General features: G+C 34.2%; 1 protein-coding gene across 1 annotated transcript; it reads right to left on the bottom strand.

Annotated features, from left to right (window-relative positions):
* Positions 1-8,494: 8,494 nt before the first annotated feature.
* Positions 8,495-12,267, bottom strand: LOC145092211 (Endoplasmic reticulum vesicle transporter protein). The gene is made up of 12 exons (XM_079030138.1): positions 12,114-12,267; positions 11,696-11,819; positions 11,204-11,286; positions 11,022-11,097; positions 10,863-10,930; positions 10,146-10,230; positions 9,916-10,025; positions 9,747-9,830; positions 9,486-9,632; positions 9,296-9,404; positions 9,051-9,170; positions 8,495-8,838 (listed from the first exon to the last, which is right to left on the bottom strand). The coding sequence occupies exons 2-12, from the start codon at positions 11,781-11,783 to the stop codon at positions 8,765-8,767; spliced, it is 1,044 nt and encodes a 347-aa protein (XP_078886264.1). The 5' UTR covers positions 11,784-11,819; positions 12,114-12,267; the 3' UTR covers positions 8,495-8,764.
* Positions 12,268-20,372: the final 8,105 nt, after the last annotated feature.

Genomic DNA, 20,372 nt, shown 5'->3' with positions numbered 1-20,372 from the left:
GAGATGGTTCATGATGAGGTTAAGAGATTGTTTAGGTGAGGACATAGAGGTTGGTTTCATAAGCAACCTGTGTGATAACATAGACTTTGGTGTTCAGAGTGCCTACCCGGATTCCTATCATGGATATTGTCCTAAAGATATAGCTCGAAAGATACATGAGTCTGTCGGACATAACAATACGGAAGTCGAATCGTTGTTTTGGAAGTCATGCAATGCATATAGCGTTGATGATTTTTACTTGTGTTTGGAAAGGTTGCAAAGTACACGTAGGAAACCACCTTTCTGCACCTTGCTTATGAGTCAAATTTACTGGCTTGACGATATACTGATTTCAAAATGGACAAGAGCATTTTTCCCAAAAATACGTTACAATGTTAAATCGATTGACGTCCCTGAAATTTTGCAAATTATATCCACACGTGAGTTTCCTATAACAATGATAATTGAGTTAACCACCACGTCAATACAATCAAAGTATGCTGAACGGGCCGACGTGGCGGGTAAGGGAGATTGTTATATTTAGTTTATTTTATTGTGCTACTATTTTTATTAAAATATCAAATTTTACAGGGAGGTTGTCTGGTGGGTTGACCCCTTACGTTGAGAGTAAGGTTCAAAAATGTCTCAACAAGTCTTATAATTGTAATGCAAGACGTTTGTATGGGGATACATTTGAAGTCGATGACAATTTTGCCACCGACAACGTACAACTTGAACGAAGGGTATGTAGTTGTGGTAAATGGCAAAAAAGCGGTATACCATGTGGCCACGCTATAGCATGTCTAAGAACCCGTACATCTGAGTCCATTCACAGAATGGTTGATTACAAGTTCACTAATTATGTGTATCGACTTGCATATGGATATGAGTTAGTGAATACTATACCATCACATGTGCATTGGGAAATACCAAATGAAACGGTGGTCATGTTATCTCCCTCAATGCAGTAGTTATTCATGTAGCACCTTTATGTTTTATGTAGTATTATGTATTAGTTTTTTATGTACCCTATTTTTATTTTAGTGTTGTGTTACGTATTAGTTATCCATGTACCCAGTTTATATTTTATGTCGTATTATGTATTAGTTATTTATGTACCCCATTTATATTTTATGGCGTTCTATGTATTGGCTATTGAGGAAACAACATACATTAAAAGAAATGGTCGTTTATTAAATAGTGACGACTACACACATACAACAACAAGCAACTTAAATAACGAAAAACAATTAACTTAACCAACATGCATATTAAAAATAAGGGACATTCTTTAAAAGATTCCATGCATCTAAGTGGGTAAACTCGTTACCATCATATTCAAAACGGTATAGTTCCAAAGCCACCTGCCGTAGAATGTCTTCATCCGTATTTGCATGTTCGTTATCTAACTCGTTATAAATACGTTGAAATTGTTTCACCTTTATTTTCATATCCAGAAACTTCGCTTTGACATCTCTTCTTCTTCGATATTGAGTACGGCTCATTAAATGGTGAAACAAATGACAGACACGAGACCAAAATGATCCAGCACGAACTTGTGGGGGACCTGGTGGAAAATCCTCCTCTACAGTTATAATCCAAGCTTGAACCAAAGCGACCTCCTCTGCGTTCCTCCATATATGTGGTGAGTCCATAATTGCAAGGAGGGAAGTAATACAATACAATTACAACGGATATTGAAATCTATTTATAACGACTCCTTACTTTCCTGGTGCAATGGCTTGTCAATTCAAGCAACAATGTATTGTGTTGTCATTCGACCGGGGATGAATTGTCAACTCGAACAGTGATCTATTGTGTTATAAGTATAGTACACTGCATTCGTCAGTTAATTTTGACTATGAATTGCAGACATATTAGAAGATTGGACTGCGATTTTGTGTAGAAACTACTATAAATTGACCTTAAGTTACATGCAATACTTTATTAAATAAACCAATATAGTTGTTCAAATATTGTTTTTTAGATTCTACTCTCTTTGTTTCAATCAAAATGAGTTCTATGTCATGGATCAATGAAGAGTTCTTGGTTCTTACACATGCTTATATTCATGTGTACGAGACAAGCAAGTTGAACGATCCAATGTTTTGGAGCTGTTTAACCAATATTTTCAATGCTGAAAACCGAATGGCTACAAGAAACGATCGTGACGAACTAGACATCTTAGCAAGATGGTATGAAATGAAAACCGAAGTTCTATTATTCAACGATCTTTATACCAAAATTGACGACACCCGTTTAAATGCTACTGAAGAGGTCATCTTGGAAGCTGCTAAGGAGGAATACAAGTCATTAAGTAACGGGTTGGAATTCCAGTTTGAAGCCCCTTGGAATATTTTGAAATATATCCCGTTTGTTTAAAATCTATTTTATTTTATTATGTGAGTACTAGGTTATTTTCATGTACTAGGTTATTTTCATGTATTTCTTATGTATTTCGTATGTATTTCATTTGTTTAAAATATATTTTAGTTTATTATGTGAGCAACTCGTATGATTAACTTGAGTTAATAAATGGCTATTGCATTAGTTTTCACAATAAATTAGAATACATTAGTAACAAGGATTCCATGAACCATTAAAAACATTACAACAATTACATGAAAAACAACGACATAATATGAACAAAGCATTAACGTAAAACACAAGTCCATGGGTTATTCTTAACAGAAATTAGAGCGGTCTACATGAAATACTGTTTATCTTTAACAACCTTCCAAACTTCCTCATATTCGAAGTCTCTGCCGTCATGCTCACAGATGTAAAACTCTGTAACAACTTCCAAGAACTCTTCTTCGTCACGATAACGAACATTGTTACGTTTCGCATAATTACATGCTCGATTGAACCATGTCACTTCTTCCTTTACATCCATCCACTTAGTAACAACATCTGATTTTTCTCTTTTTTGTCCTTCTCCCATCTCATGGTTAAACAAAGATGTTATGCGACTCCATTCATCACCAATTAGGCAATGCGGGGGAGCAAGTAACGATACACCATCCTTAACACTTAGCCAGCATCGTGTTAGAACTAACACCTCGTTTGTCGTCCATGGCCTTTCAGAATTGGAACCAGGTACTTCATTCGAAGAACTTGCTGCATTCGACGACATTTCTAATAATGGGAGTTTGTTTCGTTTAGGTGAGTTGGGTGTTTGGTTTTTAGATCTTAAACATCTATTTATATAAATAAATAGACTATGAATTAATACTTTGACTACGAAATGGTTATATTTGGACTACGATTTTCAGCTTTATGCAGTGTTTTGTCATGTCAAACTGTCATTTATCTCTTGTCACTTAAGGGTCCCACTGCGATGTGCAGGTTACTACAGTGACTTGTCATTACTGTCTAGTCATTTCAAAGTTGGACTTCTCATTACTGTCTAGTATGTATAAATACCACTTATAGCTCCAGTTTAATACAATATCGACTTTATTATGAGTTCCTCACACAAATTTGAAATTTGCTCATGCAACGGAGTAGATTGTTACTACTGTGATTCGGTAGACCCTTTTTTTACACCCTCTTCAGCCGGGCCATATATGTCACATGAAAATTTTGAAGAATTAAAGAAGGCTGAAGCACAACAAGAAGAGGACAAAGAGTCATCCCGACTTCTCACTCAACTTGCTAATGATATTGAATCAGAATGCAAACAAGCTCAAGAATGGATTGACCTCAATAAAAACAAAATCAAAGAGCATAAAGATTGGATAAAAAAGAGTAACAAGGCAATCAAAATGACTGAAAAACGGCTTGCTGAGAAGGATGAGCAGTTGATACACATTATGGTAAAAAAGGATCGTTTCGAAGACAAAATGAGAATTAGGGATGACTATATAACAATGGAGAAAGAGAAGTACCCGTTGCAGTTCCCTGAGTTTAAAAATTAGTTACAAAGTTGTTGTAATATTATCATGAAACATATTAGGTTGCCAAAGGATCGTTTGTTGTTTTTTTAAATAACATGTTGTAACTGTTAAAAAAAATCTGCAAACTATATTTTATAATATAAAGGCTTCATTCATTGTTATAATCAACAAACTTAACTAAAATATGAAAGCATAGCAATGTCTTGTAAGAGTTAATAAAAATATTACAATATATAATAAGTTAACAACTCGTCATTACTCTTAATTTCAAGGTTGTTTTATATCAACATCAGCGTTATAGGTTTGTGAGCAACCCGCTGAACCACCAATATTATATGTCATTTCTGCAGTAGAAATTATGTGACCTGCTCTGCTACCGGACGCCCTTCCAGTACAATTATTTCTCGTGTGTCCTAGTTGACCACATGTAGAACACTCTTTTATAATTGGACCCTCGCCTTGGGATGGAATGTGGTCTGTGTTTCTTGGCCTGCCTGGCTGACGTTTATCCATTATAGGTGGCTTAACAATCATCAAATCATCGGGGATCTCCCATTCAGATGGCTTCGGCAGAGGGTTTATTGATTCCTCATATGTTTTCCTCAGTGTTTCGGTAAGGTAAGCATTTAATGCAAACCTCGAGCAGTCTTGGTAATTGTTCACTGTTAAACATCTTATGACATGACCACAAGGTATCTTATCAAGTTGCCAATGCCTACATGTACATGTCATATGTTGAAAATCAACAATCACATTTTGTGCCCCCTTTTTGACCTTGCATTTCGTATTTGAGATCATGCGAACATCCCATTTAGTAAAAGTTTTCTTGTTTTCTTTTACAACTTCATCCGCCCAAGGGGTAAGTGTTGTTGTTGCTTCCGCTAAAAAAACAGCCAAAATGAAGAAGTTAAGATCAATAACATCAAAACTAATAAAACATTAATATTACAAATTTACTTAATACCTGCAAAGTTACGTCTTTGAAACCACCATTGTTGCATTGTAGCACGAAAAAAATCGATCAACATAAGTATTGGCACCTTACGTGCGTGTCTAGATAATGCATTTATAGACTCCGCACTGTTGGACGACATAAGATTGTATCGGTTCCCTTTAAAATGTGCCCTTGACCAGGTTTCTGGATTTATACTTTTTAAGTACTCCCATACTGGTTCTTTTGTCTTTTTCATAACATCCATGGCAACATCAAAAGCATCAACTGTGTACGCCCTACACGCCTCCCAAAAAATTCCTTTAACCGTCTTACTCTTGCCGAATCTAGATACTATGTTGAAATACAAATGGACACCACATATTCCATGATGAGCGTGAGGAAAAATGTTAGCAACGGATGTTGCTATAGATGGAGACCTATCAGATATAATTGTAAGCTCCTGCATATTTCCTATGCAATCATGTAGTTTTTGAAAAAACCATGTCCAAGAATCGGTACACTCATTTTTGCATATACCATATGCAACCGGTAATATTTGGTTTTGTCCGTCCTTAGTAACTGCAAGTAACATGGTACCTTTGAACTCGCCCTTTAGGTGAGCTCCATCTACTACTAGGGTTGGCTTACAAAAATTGACAAAATCGCGTACCTACAATACATTGTATATCTATTCAAATACACCAAAATAAATATTAAAAAATTAAATTAGGATATGATAATACTAACCGAGCAACCGAGTGCGACGTACAAAAACTCAAAGCGATCATCAGCATCTGTTTTAATATGTGTGACAGTACCCGGATTATGTTTGGCCAAGTTGTGACAATACGCCGAAAGTTTGGTAAAAGAATCCTCTTTCGTACCCCTTAACGACAACAATGCATATTGCTTCGCACGCCATGCCTGATGGTATGAGATATTGATATTCAATTGAACATTTATATCATTAACAATTTATTTTCCCCGATAAACTCTACTATAGTCTTCAGCCAAAACATCAGCAACATATTCACCCAAAACATATTTGTTTGCTTGTCGATGATTAGGTTGCAACAATGTTGAAGAACATGTGTGTACATCAACAAATTTATTCACTTGGAAAAGTCCATCATAATTTTTAATTGCTTTTGCTCTTAGTAACCAAGAACAATTTTTCGAAACACACACATACCTTGATTTGGTGGATCTACTTGTCCTCGTCTGGAAACCTTCTCGAAGACATTTTTTACCAATTCACCGCTTTAAAAGTTCTTTGTTCTTAAATATACTCTCACATTGAATCTTTTGAAGATTCATGTTTACCATCTATGTTGGGATATCTTCATTAATATCAACTGGCCATGCTGGTACAGGGGGCATACCGTGAAAAAGGTTATCGGGAAACTTAGCTTTAACTTCATCACCCAACTCATCTCTATCGGAATTGCTTTGTAGCTCGGTTATATCTAAACATACATCACCAACATCAACATAATGCCCGTAAACATGATTTTTTTCATTTTTTTGACTTGAATTTTTTTTCTTTTTAGTTTTATCTACCACACGCCTATTCATAAGTTTAACTTCTTGTTCGGCAACATCATCACAACGACCACCCACATGATTAAGATATGTACCAACATCATCATCACCAACATACTTGTAATTCTCGGGATCCACATAGTGAATAGGTGAATAACTAACATTAACATTTTCAGCGACACTGTGAAACTGAGGTACACTAGGAGTATTGAAAGTACATATCGGATCGTTGCTCCCTTTATAACTGCATAAATTACCAACAAGCTGGTTTCCAATTTCACCACCCTCATTAACCTCCTCAACTTCATCAATCACCACAAACACTTTCATAACCCTTCCTCCACTACATTTGATTACGTTTATCAACATTCTAACATCCATGTCTTCAACTATAGCTATATAATAATTTAATTCAGGATGGTGGAAACGAAGACTAATTCTATATTTGTCTAACAAACCAATTTTGCTTCTTACCAAAGATACAAAATCACTATAACTAATATACTCAGAAAATATCAAAGCAAGTTCAGAAATACCTCCCTGTGGACATATGTATTCCAGATTAGTTCCATTAACTTGCCATCTCCCACCGGTTACAAGACAAACCAAATATTCAATCATTTTTTGAGCAAATTGTAGAGAGAGTTCCTAAACAAATAACAACCAAAATGATATTTTTTCTACAAAACTTTTTATATAGCAACATGATTTCGTAGTCAAACCAATTCATTTCATAGTCAAACTTAAAAAAAAAAAATACAAAAAATACCACGATTTCGCAGATAGAGTGAGAGTAAATCGCAGATGGACCTATTCCATCTGCGAAATTACCCCTATATATACAGTAAAAATATTAAAAAAAAAAAATTAAAAGCACCTGCGAAAGTACAAGCACCTAAAGCACAGCTGTGCTTTAGGTGCTTGTATTTTCGCAGATGAGAAACTCATTTCGCAGATGGGGCATCTCCATCTGCGAAATCGTTGGCTAATTTTGTAATTTCGATTTTTTTGGCTATTTTTGTAATGCCATTAGTGTAAATGACTATTTTTGTCATTTTCTCAAAAAACTATTACTAGCGTAATAATTTTATTATTTGCAATTATAATTAACACATTAGTTTTACTCCACTTGTTTCGATTCGTTTACTTGACACTTCTATTTTGTCACTTTTTCTGTATCAGTTTGATATTTATATTATCACAGCTATTTTAGATTATTTTTACTTAATTTGAGTAAGAGTTAACATCCATTAATCTAGATTTTGATATTTTTCTTTTAAAGAACATGACAACTAACAATATATGTATTCTATAAAATGAAATTGCATAATTCATCACATCTACATAGGATTTGGTTTACTAATAATTACGATGTTCTAAAATCTAAGATATAAGCATTAGAATTTCACTATAACTAATTTCTTGGAAGAAGTAGACTGACAATAGCAAATTAGCAATCGACACTACTTTGTCTTTATCCATTCAACCTCAAACACTCAAAGCCCACTTTTGAATGATTTGTATTATGACACTTCTTCTCACAATACTGCCACGAAATAGGGGCCACTATTTTGATTCATTTCCTACATTAAATCAACTTGAATTTTGTTTTATAGTAATTAAATAAAATGAGTAAAAATATAAAAAGTTAGTAATAACTAAAATGCCTAATAAGGACAACGGGTAAAAAAATCGGAAAATGTGTATTCAAGTACTTATAACTTCCTTAATTGATCTTACTTTAAAAAGATAGAGGTGTTGACACATCAAATGACAATGTTTTATGTTATCAGAAAATACCCACTCATTTCACAAAAGTAAATGAATCTGAGAAATTACGCTATTTTGAGGAATTATTTTAAAATGTCCCACTACAAATTTGATATCTATTTCGCATAAAAAGATATTATCACAATATATGAATAAAAAATTGGCAAAATATAAAAGTCATAAAATAATGCAGCAAAGTAATTTCGCAAAATTATTTTTTTTTAGAAAGAGATGATGATTTTACGATAAATGTGTAAAAGATGGTCATATTCTGGGTTCCTAACCTTCCTTTTGGTCATTTTAGTGGTCATCCCTTATTTTAATAACTTATTTTCTAATCATGTTTAATACATTCATAACAAAAAAATAATTAATGTCAAACATCCATCCAAACCAATCCAACCTTAAATATGTTTTTGTGGCCAAGTAACTCTGGTTAATTCCCTACTGTAACACCGGAGAATATGAGTATAATAACCAACCACAAATAAAAAATGTTACTATGGTTAAACCAATTGACTGTAGTTAAATAATACAATTACCAACAAAAATATGGGTTGACAAAAGGATACCAAGTTCTAAATATGATAAAAAGCAAAATGACAAACACATTTTCTGTGATGTGATGTGCTTCATTTTTTTACCGCATTGAACGTCTGGCTTGTGGTTTTGTCACTGCCTCCAACAATCTATACATCCATCGATCAAGCATTCCTGCCAAAGTTATAAATATAGGCAATTTACTCGTATTTCTTTAGCTTTTATACAAAGTGTCAAGTAGAATGATAACTGAAGTTGAGATAATTACATGAAATTTACCAAAAGCTCTATGTTACTGATAGGTTTCTATGTACTAATCTTAAAAACTGTATAGCCTATTTATTTACTTTGGTGTTAAAACAGTTAAAGAAAGAGTTAAAACAAACCTGTTAAAGCAAATGTGCCACCAAGGACTGCACATAAACGAGTAATGAAATGTAGAAAACTGCGTCTTTCTTCTTTGATGGTAACCGTAATTGGAGAGAGATCATATAAAAAGTAAACAGCTGAAGAATCACATCAAACAAACTCATTTTAATTTTAAGATCTCACATATATATAATTATAAACAAAACAAGATTGTCATCATAATAACCACTAATTTGATTTCACAAAAGAAAAGAAAACAAACCTGGCCATGTCCTGTCATATTCATTCATTGGAGAGAAGTACTCAGTAACAGAGAACTGATTGGTAGGCAACACTTCTTTTGATATGTATTTATACTCGGTTGGAACAATCTACATTACCAAAAAAAATAAACATATTATGATATACCATAAGAAGATAAAGCTGACATCAAATAAAATAAACTTTATAACCTTTATGTAATATTTAAAAGTTCCACTAGCACCAGGGAGTATTCTATGAGTCTCGTCTAGAGGATTATGAAGCCCTGGATACTTTGGCCCAAAAGACAAATCATGAATCACATGGCTCACATTCACATGGCTGGCTCCTTCAAAGATCTGCAGAGATCAGAGATCAATAACAAATCAGAATTTTAGATTAATAGTAATATATGTGTGTAGTTGTTATAAAATAAAATAGACACAAATGTCATGTACTCATGTTTTATTTACCATCTGTGCTACAAAAATGTTCAAACCATGAACTGAAATATGGAAGTTTCCAGCAACTCTTTGAACATCCAACGTCCCATAAACCTAATTCAGTTAGAAAGAATATTATGAGCAATATTTCTATTATCTATGTCTATTGTCAAATATAAATAAATGTCACAACACATACCCGACATCCTTCTCCATCATGAATTGCTTGCTTGACCTTTTTGATCATGTTTTCGGCCTCATCATCGAATCTATCCAGATGAGGTTTTTCATGATGATGTGTTTCATTTCCTAATCAAACTAATACATAAGAGCCATGATACTACTAATAATAATAAATAGTTTAAACTTTAAACATGCGATGCAACTGCTATATATGAAATGAAGCATTATACATTCAAAGATGATTACCATGATTATGTGTTGTATGTCCCTTTTCTACTAGATCCGATAGATACTCTGTCCCGATAATCATCCCTTCTTTATTCAATCGAAGCTGCAGTAACTCTAACCCGTTAAAACAATCATAATGCATCAATTACATACAGCAAGCGAGATAAAATGGAACAAATTTTATCTTAAATTAGCAAAGGGTAAGCAGAATAAATCACATATAACAGGTATTAGTCAATAGTCATTCCAACTTAACAAGCAATCCACATATAAACAACTGTTCATCTCCAATTCTTTATAGTTTCCACAGATACTATTGATGTATAAATAATGAAGTAAGGGATTTAAAGCAATTTAGATGATGAATCCTTAATATGTCATTCTTAACAGAAGGTTTTACCAGAGAACAAATGAAATCTTGACATTTTAGGAACCATTCATTTTGGTGTCATCATCTTCTATTCTCCATTTTCATTTTGTCTAGTCCTATTACAGCATAAAATCCAATACTTAGCTAGTTGCTTTGCTGGTTTCCCAACCCCAAAAAATAAATAAAAACCTTCTTCTAACATATGACATTTAATGGCGTTCTAAGGATCACAAATTTGGATAAAGAAATGACTATTTAGATAATCTCAATAAAGTTAAAGGTTAAGGTATTGTATATTGACAAAAATAAAATACATAGTCTAATCTACATAAAGAACATGTTATTTAACAACAGAACAACCATACCTTCCATATATTTGTATCTAAATCCACTTCATGTTTGCCAGACATATCAATGGCATCTACACTCAAAACTGACAAAAATACAAATGTTAATCACAGTGGAAAAAAGCATGCTCACAGTATGAACAAAACAGGGAGTCATCTTGACTAAAAGTTGCTAACCTTGACAGGGTAAAGCAGGGAATGACATGTTTATATGGATTGGTAGGGTTTCTCCACGTTTCAGGTCAACAGCCATCTGCCAACATATTAATTTTTACAAGATATAACCACTATGAAGCAATGATCTAATAAATATAAATTAGTCACCATCAGGGCTAAAAGATTATGGCAAAAGAACAAACCTCATGAACTGTATATGTAGATATGTAGTATGTCAGCTCATGCAAGAATAATGTTGCCATTATGAACAAACCTGCAATCGAAACTAGACAACCAAAAGAGGGGAAGAGAGAAAGTGAGATTTCAAATAGTGATGCAAACGATTGAATTGATTAAAATACCAAAAAATATATGAACTTCAGATGTTTCTACATTGATCCTATTTGAGTAAGTTGTGTAGATGCTATTATGGTGAACTAAACCAACAAAGTGAACTGCAACCAAAAATGCACAGCCTTGGGCAGTAAAATCCAAGAAAATTTGAGAAAAAAAAATCTTTCAGGTTGCTTCTTGGTCAGGCATATTATTTTTCTGCTTAAGTTATCTCATAATTGTAAGAATTTGTTCATTTTTTCTTCAATCTAACATGGTAGCCATCCAAGTGAAACCACACTCACTCAGACATGTTCTTATAAAGATCAAGGGAACTTTAATTAGTAATAGAAAAAACTTACCAACAGCACCAGACTGTGTTTTCTGCAATAAATGCTCTTCTGCACGCGGAAACGCATCAAGGTTCTTTAATACTTGTTTCACACCCATGATGTTTTGATTTTTTTAACAAACTTTCGTGAACACCTGTGATTTTCATAGCAAATCAAACAATTTTGCTTTAAAACTGAATTGAAAATAATCATCAGTCAATCAGATTATACAGCTCAAAGTAGCCAAATCCTAACACAATGAATCAATCACGTATAAAGGGTTCTGTCAGCGGACCCCTAAATTTTCAATTTCCACAACAAATTTACCGAATCCCGTGATCGCAATATATCAAAATTTAGTGCGAATCTATCTGATTCGGTCGTAAACACAATAATTTCGTACTAACAACAAATCGAAGACTCTAGAAAAGAAGGAATATACGCTGACCTGAAAGGACAAGAGGAGGGGAAGAGACCGTACGAAGAAACACGCACAAACTAAGACAGGAGGATTTGACCGGTGACAAATCCGAAGAAGACGATGATTTTGCGAGAGGCCGTCCATGGCTATCGATACAAAGTCCAACGGAATGGGCCATGGGTCGGATTCGAGTGATGATTGACCGGGTTTCATAACAATTGGGCAATTGTTAGAATAGCTATGAATATATTTTTAACTTTTATTCATCATGTCAACCAGGCCCGGCTCAACCAGTTTGGAGGCTCTAAGCGGACCAAAAATTGAGGCTCTTGTTGCATTTTTCGCTTTTCTTTTTAAAGCCCCAGATTAATATTTTCGTTTAGACATGATTATTGATAAATTAATTAACAATAACTATCAGTAAAACAATAAAAAGTAAACAGAAAGTAAATAGTAATGAATTATAGATTTATAGATAGAAAATACCTACTTTACCAGCTTGGCAAAGTGACCTTGAAGGCTTGACTCCTTGACAAAACTAAGATGGAAATATGGAATTGCAAAACTAAAATCCGTTCCAACCAAAATGGCAAAATCGTTCCTTCCAATATCCAAAATCCAAACCCATTCCAAAATCAAACTTCACACAGTGAAGGTTAAAAAAAATTAAGCCCTATTAAGTATTAACCCTAATAGATAGCCTAATCAAGAAAGAAGAACGAAGAATCATCAATGGAGTTTGATTTTTAAATTAATAGAGAATCAGAGAGAAGAACAATACCGTTTGAAGAATCAAGATTCAAGAATCGATTTTTTGATTTTTGAACAATCCAAATGATGACACTTCATAAAGAGCCGCCAGGAAGAAGAAGAATGGAGAAGACAAGATCACGATTTCACGAGAAGAAGAAGAGTTGTTTGGAAAAAGATTATCTCAGTTTCAATGATTCAATTATGCATCGTGCATTCCTGCGTATGCGTAGGGTGAGAGAATCCAAAATCAACACTAAAATTAATTAATGGACTTTTTGGCTTAAGGGGCCCCTTAACAATGAGGCCCTAAGCCCTTGCTTACTTAGTATATATGTAAAGTCAGGCCTGATGTCAATCTATTTCTTTTCAGAGAAAAAAATATTTATTATTTTTCAAGATTGATACAAAAATTAGCTATTGCAGAGCAACACCATTTTTCGAATTTTGTATATGACATTTGTGAAAATCTCATCCATCTGCAAAAAAAATAGATCCCAAAACTAGATTTGAAAAGAAAAAAAAAAAGTCGTAGGTACCATCTGTGAAAATTCAGATTGAGATAATTGAAAATCAGTTGCAATAGATTAAAAAACAAACCATTATTATGAAGTTTTATGTGTAAGTCTTCAAACACTATTTCCATTTTCCACGGAAAAAAAAAGTAAATATATTTTAGATGTGAAATCCTATTTTGTTATTTTCGTATGTAAAACAACAAAATTAAAATTTATTTGGTTGTTGGTGTGATTTTTATGACTAAAACACCAAAAAATCAGAAAAAGAGGAATTTGTTTTAAATGTTGCAAGTGATCTTCGAATTTTGCATGTAAAATCTAGATTTTCGCAAATGGCATCTGGTGATTTTTTTAGAAAAAAATCTAGTTTTGTGACACCTTTTTCATAGGTGGCTAAGATTTTTAGGGATATCATTTGGGAAAAACTTCACACAGTGTCGTTTCATAGATTTCGTAGATGATGTATGCGAAAGTCATGATTATTTGTAACATCATGTTTCCTATCAATTCTTTATTTTAGGGTTGTGGGCCGGAAGTTGATTGTGTAAAGGTTTTGGGTCTTGAGGAGGTAATGTTTAGTCCTTTTAGAATGAAGTAATGATGGTTAAGAGATTTAACATTTGAATTGTGATTTGGGCCAAAAGGTTGAAAGGGAAAAGTCATAAGTCGGGTTCTTACATGAAATATGGATTTTTGTACGATAAGTTTTTAGTCCAAGATATCTAGATAATATTGTGGGGCTCTTCAATATATTTTGGTGCATATAAAGAACGCCAAAATCGAAGTTGAAATGAAGAAGTTGCAGTAGTTTAAAAGTGTGTTGATTTTGGGAAGAAAGGTAGTACGTTAGGCGTACCAGCATGGTGAAGTCATGCATTCAAGAGCACACGTTGGGCGTACGCGATCAGAACCCAAACCCTAATTTTGAGGTTTTGAGCCATTTTTAAGGTCCTTAACTTTCCTAAACCCTTTCCATTCTCAGCCTCCATCTTCCCAACGTCCTCCCTTGAAACCCTAACCCTAATTTGAGCCTTGTGAGCCAAAGAGTGTGCTTTTTTGTACCTTTGAAGGAAGAAGAAGGTGGTGATAAAGCTTGGAAGCTTGAAGCAAATTTAGATCTGGAAGTTCGCATCCCTCGTTAATCTCCAAAAGGTATAAAGTTAGAATCTTTATGAATGTTTCCTTAGATCTAGTTTAAGGTGTTAAAGTTATGTCCTTTTTGTCATACAAATTGGTCCATTTGAGTCTAGTTGTTCCAAATCTTGTGGGGTGCATTTCCAGGTGTATATGAGGGTATTAGGTCATAAAAATGTAATATTGGTCTTGTTCTCCCATTCATGAATGTGTTATGAAGCTTAGAATTTTATGATAAGTTAGGGTTTTTGATTTGGTCCCTTCCTAGCCATGCAAAATCATAACGTTTGAAGCTTTATGATTTAGAGTGTTAATTTGGACCTAGAACTGAGCTCTATATAAAAGGTCTTAAGGGATAACGTGCTTTATGGAATGTTGGAATTAGCCAACTTATGTTGGGTGTAGCTGGGAGCCTAGGAGTACGCTTGGCGTATTGGGTTTGAATCGTGTATGATGGTCGTACGTGGAGTATGTTGGGCGTACTCAGCCAGCCTTGGACTTTGACTTTCGTTGATCGTTGACTTTTTGACCAAGTTTGACTTTGGGTCAAACTTGAGGGATTTGGACTATTGATTGATATTTTATATGGTTATGGTGTTAGTGAATTCGCTGGTGCAAGCAATGCATAGAAGGGATCATATCGTAGTGTTTCGGAGTTCTTCGATTCGGGTGAGTTTTGCCTCATTGTACCGTGGGTCAAAGGCACCAATGTCGCCCCACTAGTTTTGGTTATCTTTTAGTAGAGGGATGCTGAGTGTGCAGCGTCTAATGAGAGGTCGAAAGTATTTTTGGTATGTATAGGTGCGAAGTCTGGTACTCCGCAGTGTATGTATTTTGCAAGGCATTTGTTGTGTTGTAGTTTCACGTCTAGTCCTTGCATATTTTTTGAGTGTTTGTTTTACCATAAAAATAGATTAGTATAGAAGTATAGAGAGAGTTTTTGGGCACTTTCATTCTTAATCTCTCTTTCTTGTACTCTTTCAGACAAATCAATGAGTCAAACATAACTTATTAGTACTTTTTGTTATTGATTTTGTTCTCTAAACTCGATTCAAACACTTTTAAATTGGTAGGCCCTTGTGCTACCAAAGGGCAAGAAATTTGGAATAAGCGAAGTTCAGTCCATGAAAGGAAAGCTAAATTTTAGTTTGGTTTGGTCCTAAACCTTATCTTATGATTGTTGGTTGGAAATGACATATTCACATGGATGAGAATGTATACAGTAGAAAATCTTGGTCGCAAAAGGTTTCGCTCTAATTCATGAGAATAGTTATGAGGAAAAACTTGCACTAATAGATTTTAAAGATCTGATAAAGATCAACATGGTTAGTGGTTGTATTGATTGCATTCTCAAATTCATAATATGATTACGGCATCCTTCTTCGTATTTCGAATTATGAGGAATAGTTTGAACTTTCATGATATATATATATATATATATATATATATATATACAGTAAAGTCCCAATATTTTCATCGATTTGACAAGAAAATCCTAAATTTTATTTTTTTGACAGTAAAGTCCAAATTACCGGCAGTTTTTGACACTTTTACCCCTTTTCCCCGGTTAGCCGGTAATTAGGACTTTTTTTGTCAAAAAAATAAAGTTTAGGACTTTTTTGTCAAATTGTCAATTAGGACTTTACTGTCAAAAAATAAAGTTTAGAACTTTTTTGTCAAATCGTTGAAAATATTGGGACTTTAGTGTATATATAACTTTTTTTGGTTAAAAATTTAATGGTATAATACTCTTTAAGCATAAGAGTTATTGAAACCTTCACTAATCTGCTAGATCCTATTGAAATCCTTAATGTTTGCTTCTTATTAAATCGTTTTTTAATCTCAACAAACCGACATTGAAAAAAATAAAGATAATCAAGAAAAAAGAAAGAAAGATTCAGGGTTGTGTTGGCTTTTTACAGCCCCAAAAATGGAGAAATAAGAAACCAAAAAAACGAAATTGCCCTTCTTTCCCTTCTCCACATTCACACCCTTTTGACTAGGCATGTGTTGTTTGTGTTTGTATAAAGCCATGGCAATTTCGTTTTTTTAGGTTTCTAATTTCTCCATTTATGAGACTGCAAAAGGCCAACATAACCCTGGTTCTTTCTTTCTTTCTTGATTATCTCAATTTTTTTTCAATGTCGGTTTGTTGAGATTAAAAAAGCGATTTAACAAGAAGCAAACGTAAAGGATTTCAATAGGATCTAGCTGATTAGAGAAGGTTTCAATAACTCTTGTGCTTAAAGAGTATCATATCATTAAATTTTAACCAAAATAAATTATATATACACTAAAGTCCCAATATTTTCAACGATTTGACAAAAAAGTCTTAAACTTTATTTTGTTGACAGTAAAGTCCTAATTGAAGATTTGACAAGAAAGTCCTAAACTTTATTTTGTTGACAAAAAAGTCCTAATTACCGGCTAACCGGGAAAAAAAGGTAAAAGTGTCAAAAACTGCCGGTAATTTGGACTTTACTGTCAAAAAAATAAAGTTTAGGACTTTCTTGTCAAATCGATTAAAAATATTAGGACTTTACTGTGTGTGTGTGTGTGTGTATATATATATATATATATGCAAGTTCTGAAAGGGTTTAAACTTATACATGTGCTATCCAATGAAGGTTTATAAGCTTAAGAAGTCTAGTTAAAGACTTATCGAAGCATCGTGTAACAGAAATTTGTACTTCTGTAAGAAAGTCAAGAGCATTGTTTTCTAAAAGTCCAGTTGATTTATGGGTACATGTCAAAGCTAGTGGGAGCATAATTGTTATGTTAGTATTGCTTGTTGATAATATTGTTCGTAAGAAACAAAGTTTTCAATTTGCAAATTGTTTCGCAATGATAGACTTAAGGGAGATGGCACTCATACTTCATTTTCAAATCTAAAAGTTTATATTGTAGGGTTTAATATAACTTAGTCACAAACATATATCAGTATTGTGACATCCCCATTTTCACGGCTAGAAAAGACCGATTTGTTTATGCTTTATTTTGAAAACCATAGTATCTTTTAAAGAAAAGTGTTGCAGACTTTGTTCCAAGAAAAACATGATAAATATATTATCAAATCATTTCTGAAGAAATGTATTTTATTCCTTTTTTAAAGCATTGGGATGTCGTCGTCAATACAGAAACATAAGCATAAACAAACCTTACATTCATTTACACTAGTGATCTCCTTAATCTCTCAGTGTAATGTGGCTTCGTATCAACACATGTGATACAAATAAACTTCTAGCTACAAGCTTCTTACCTTAACAACGGTTCCGATACTTCTATTGATCGCTTCGATTATCTTTCACTTCAATCGTTTGGCTTAAGTCAGATGCTACATCGATCTTGGTTCTTTGAACCACATAACATACTCATATTAGTCAAACTTGGTTTGATATGACCACTAGGGTCAGATTAACAATCATCTTCTTAATCATTACCGAAACGATGGTAACAACAAACATGAACAAAACATAATCAATTACTAGTGCCTTGGTAACCTTGTGACTTTCCCTGATCCAAGCGTGAGTCTTGTGTTTCCGGTAATATAGGACCCTACTACCCTTCACACCTACTCATACTCGTCCCAAGTATTGTCTCGCAGTTTTCCAAGTCACCATACAAGAATTTCACATAATCATTTAACACTAGGGATGAGCAACGGGCCAAACCCGGACCACACCGGCCCGAAGACCGAAAACCCGAAGACCGAAAATCGTGAATTTTCTTACCCGAAAACCGGACCGTTTTTGGATGTATCGGGTTCGGGTTCGGTCCGGTCCGGTCTCGGGTACTAAACCGGGTTTCGGGTTTTGGACCGAACTAGGCTTTGAAATTGGTACAATGCGGGACTTTAGTTAGATCACGTGCAAATGAGGTGTCTACAAAAAAAAAATACAAACCTTATTAACATTTGGAACAAATAAAAATTACACTATTTAGCACAAAAACTACACTTTTTATAAAAAAATGCATGTTTTAACAAAAAAGAAACAACATTGTTAATAAAAAACTGCATTTTAACAGCTTTTTTTGTGTAAAAAACAACATTATTTATAAAAAAACTGCATGTTTTTATAAAAAAATTTGCATGTTTTTATATAAAAAATTTGCATGTTTGAACAAAAAATAGGATGCTAAATATTCTCTTTCTTGTAAAGTGAAAGGAACAAACGTTGATCAAGATTTATAAATAATGTTACAATAAAAACATCAAGTTTTATACATAATGTTATATATAACATTAACTAATAATTCAATATCCTTATCTATATATTTTATGGAGAAAAAAATATCCGGTCCGGTCCGGGTTAAATCCCGTATTCCGGGTACGGTCCGGTCCAAAACCCGAAACCCGATTAGTGGTAAAAACAAAACCCGAAAACCGGCCCATTAATATGTATATCTGGTCCGGTCCGGGTCCGGTCCCGGTTTTTTTCCGGTCCGGTCCGGTCCAACGGGTCATATGCTCATCCCTGTTTAACACTTCAGATCAGGGATGAGCATATGACCCGTTGGACCGGACCGGACCAGAAAAAAACCGGGACCGGACCCGGACCGGACCAGATATACATATTAATGGGCCGGTTTTCGGATTTTGTTTTTACCACTAATCGGGTTTCGGGTTTGGACTGGACCGTACCCGGAATACGGGATTTAACCCGGACCGGACCGAATATTTTTTTCTCCATAAAATATATAGATAAGGATATTGAATTATTAGTTAATGTTATATATAACATTATGTATAAAACTTGATGTTTTTATTGTAACATTATTTATAAATCTTGATCAACGTTTGTTCCTTTCACTTTACAAGAAAGAGAATATTTAGCATGCTATTTTTTGTTCAAACATGCAAATTTTTTATATAAAAACATGCAATTTTTTTTATAAAAACATGCAGTTTTTTTATAAATAATGTTGTTTTTTACACAAAAAAAGCTGTTAAAATGCAGTTTTTTATTAACAATGTTGTTTCTTTTTTGTTAAAACATGCATTTTTTTATAAAAAGTGTAGTTTTTGTGCTAAATAGTGTAATTTTTATTTGTTCCAAATGTTAATAAGGTTTGTATTTTTTTTTGTAGACACCTCATTTGCACGTGATCTAACTAAAGTCCCGCATTGTACCAATTTCAAAGCCCAGTTCGGTCCAAAACCCGAAACCCGGTTTAGTACCCGAGACCGGACCGGACCGAACCCGAACCCGATACATCCAAAAACGGTCCGGTTTTTGGGTAAGAAAATTCACGATTTTCGGTCTTCGGGCCGGTCTGGTCCGGGTTTGGCCCGTTGCTCATCCCTACTTCAGATAACATAATGGAGGTTTTTATATTATTTCTTGAGACGGTTACATAGACGTTCGAGTTTAACCTATACTATGCCTCTAATAGGATACACCTCCTGATACTATCCACATGGCAATTTCATAACTTGATCTTCAGATATCAGTCCTCGCTCCTGATTCCTTGCATTGTCAGTTGCTTCGTCAAGGATCATCTGGAATGCTCTTGCCTTTGGCTTTGGCGACACATTTGGCTTTGTAGCCCTTTCCTTATTCGGGCAGTCATGCTTGTGGTTTCCTTCACCACACTTAAAGCAGACTTCTTTCTTGGTCGTGCATTCATCGGCATAGTGACCAGTCTTCCCATATTTGAAGCAGGTCACCTCTTTAGAGCATCTCCCAACATGTTTCCTTCTACACTTGTCACACCACATTTCTTCATTGCTATCCTCATATCTCTTATTGTTGGGGTCATACCTTGGGGACCTATTTCTCTTTTTGAATCCCACAAACTTCCTCTTCTCGCCTACCTCAACTCTTTCTTGCACCTTTTTCCCTAAGTTGGATCTCCACATTCTTGGCTGCTCTAACGGTTGGCT

Source organism: Lactuca serriola, chromosome 3, assembly GCF_051521515.1.
Source record: "Lactuca serriola cultivar US96UC23 chromosome 3, Lser_US96UC23_V15, whole genome shotgun sequence".
NCBI lineage: Eukaryota > Viridiplantae > Streptophyta > Magnoliopsida > Asterales > Asteraceae > Lactuca > Lactuca serriola.
This window is presented reverse-complemented; position numbering and strand designations above follow the sequence as displayed.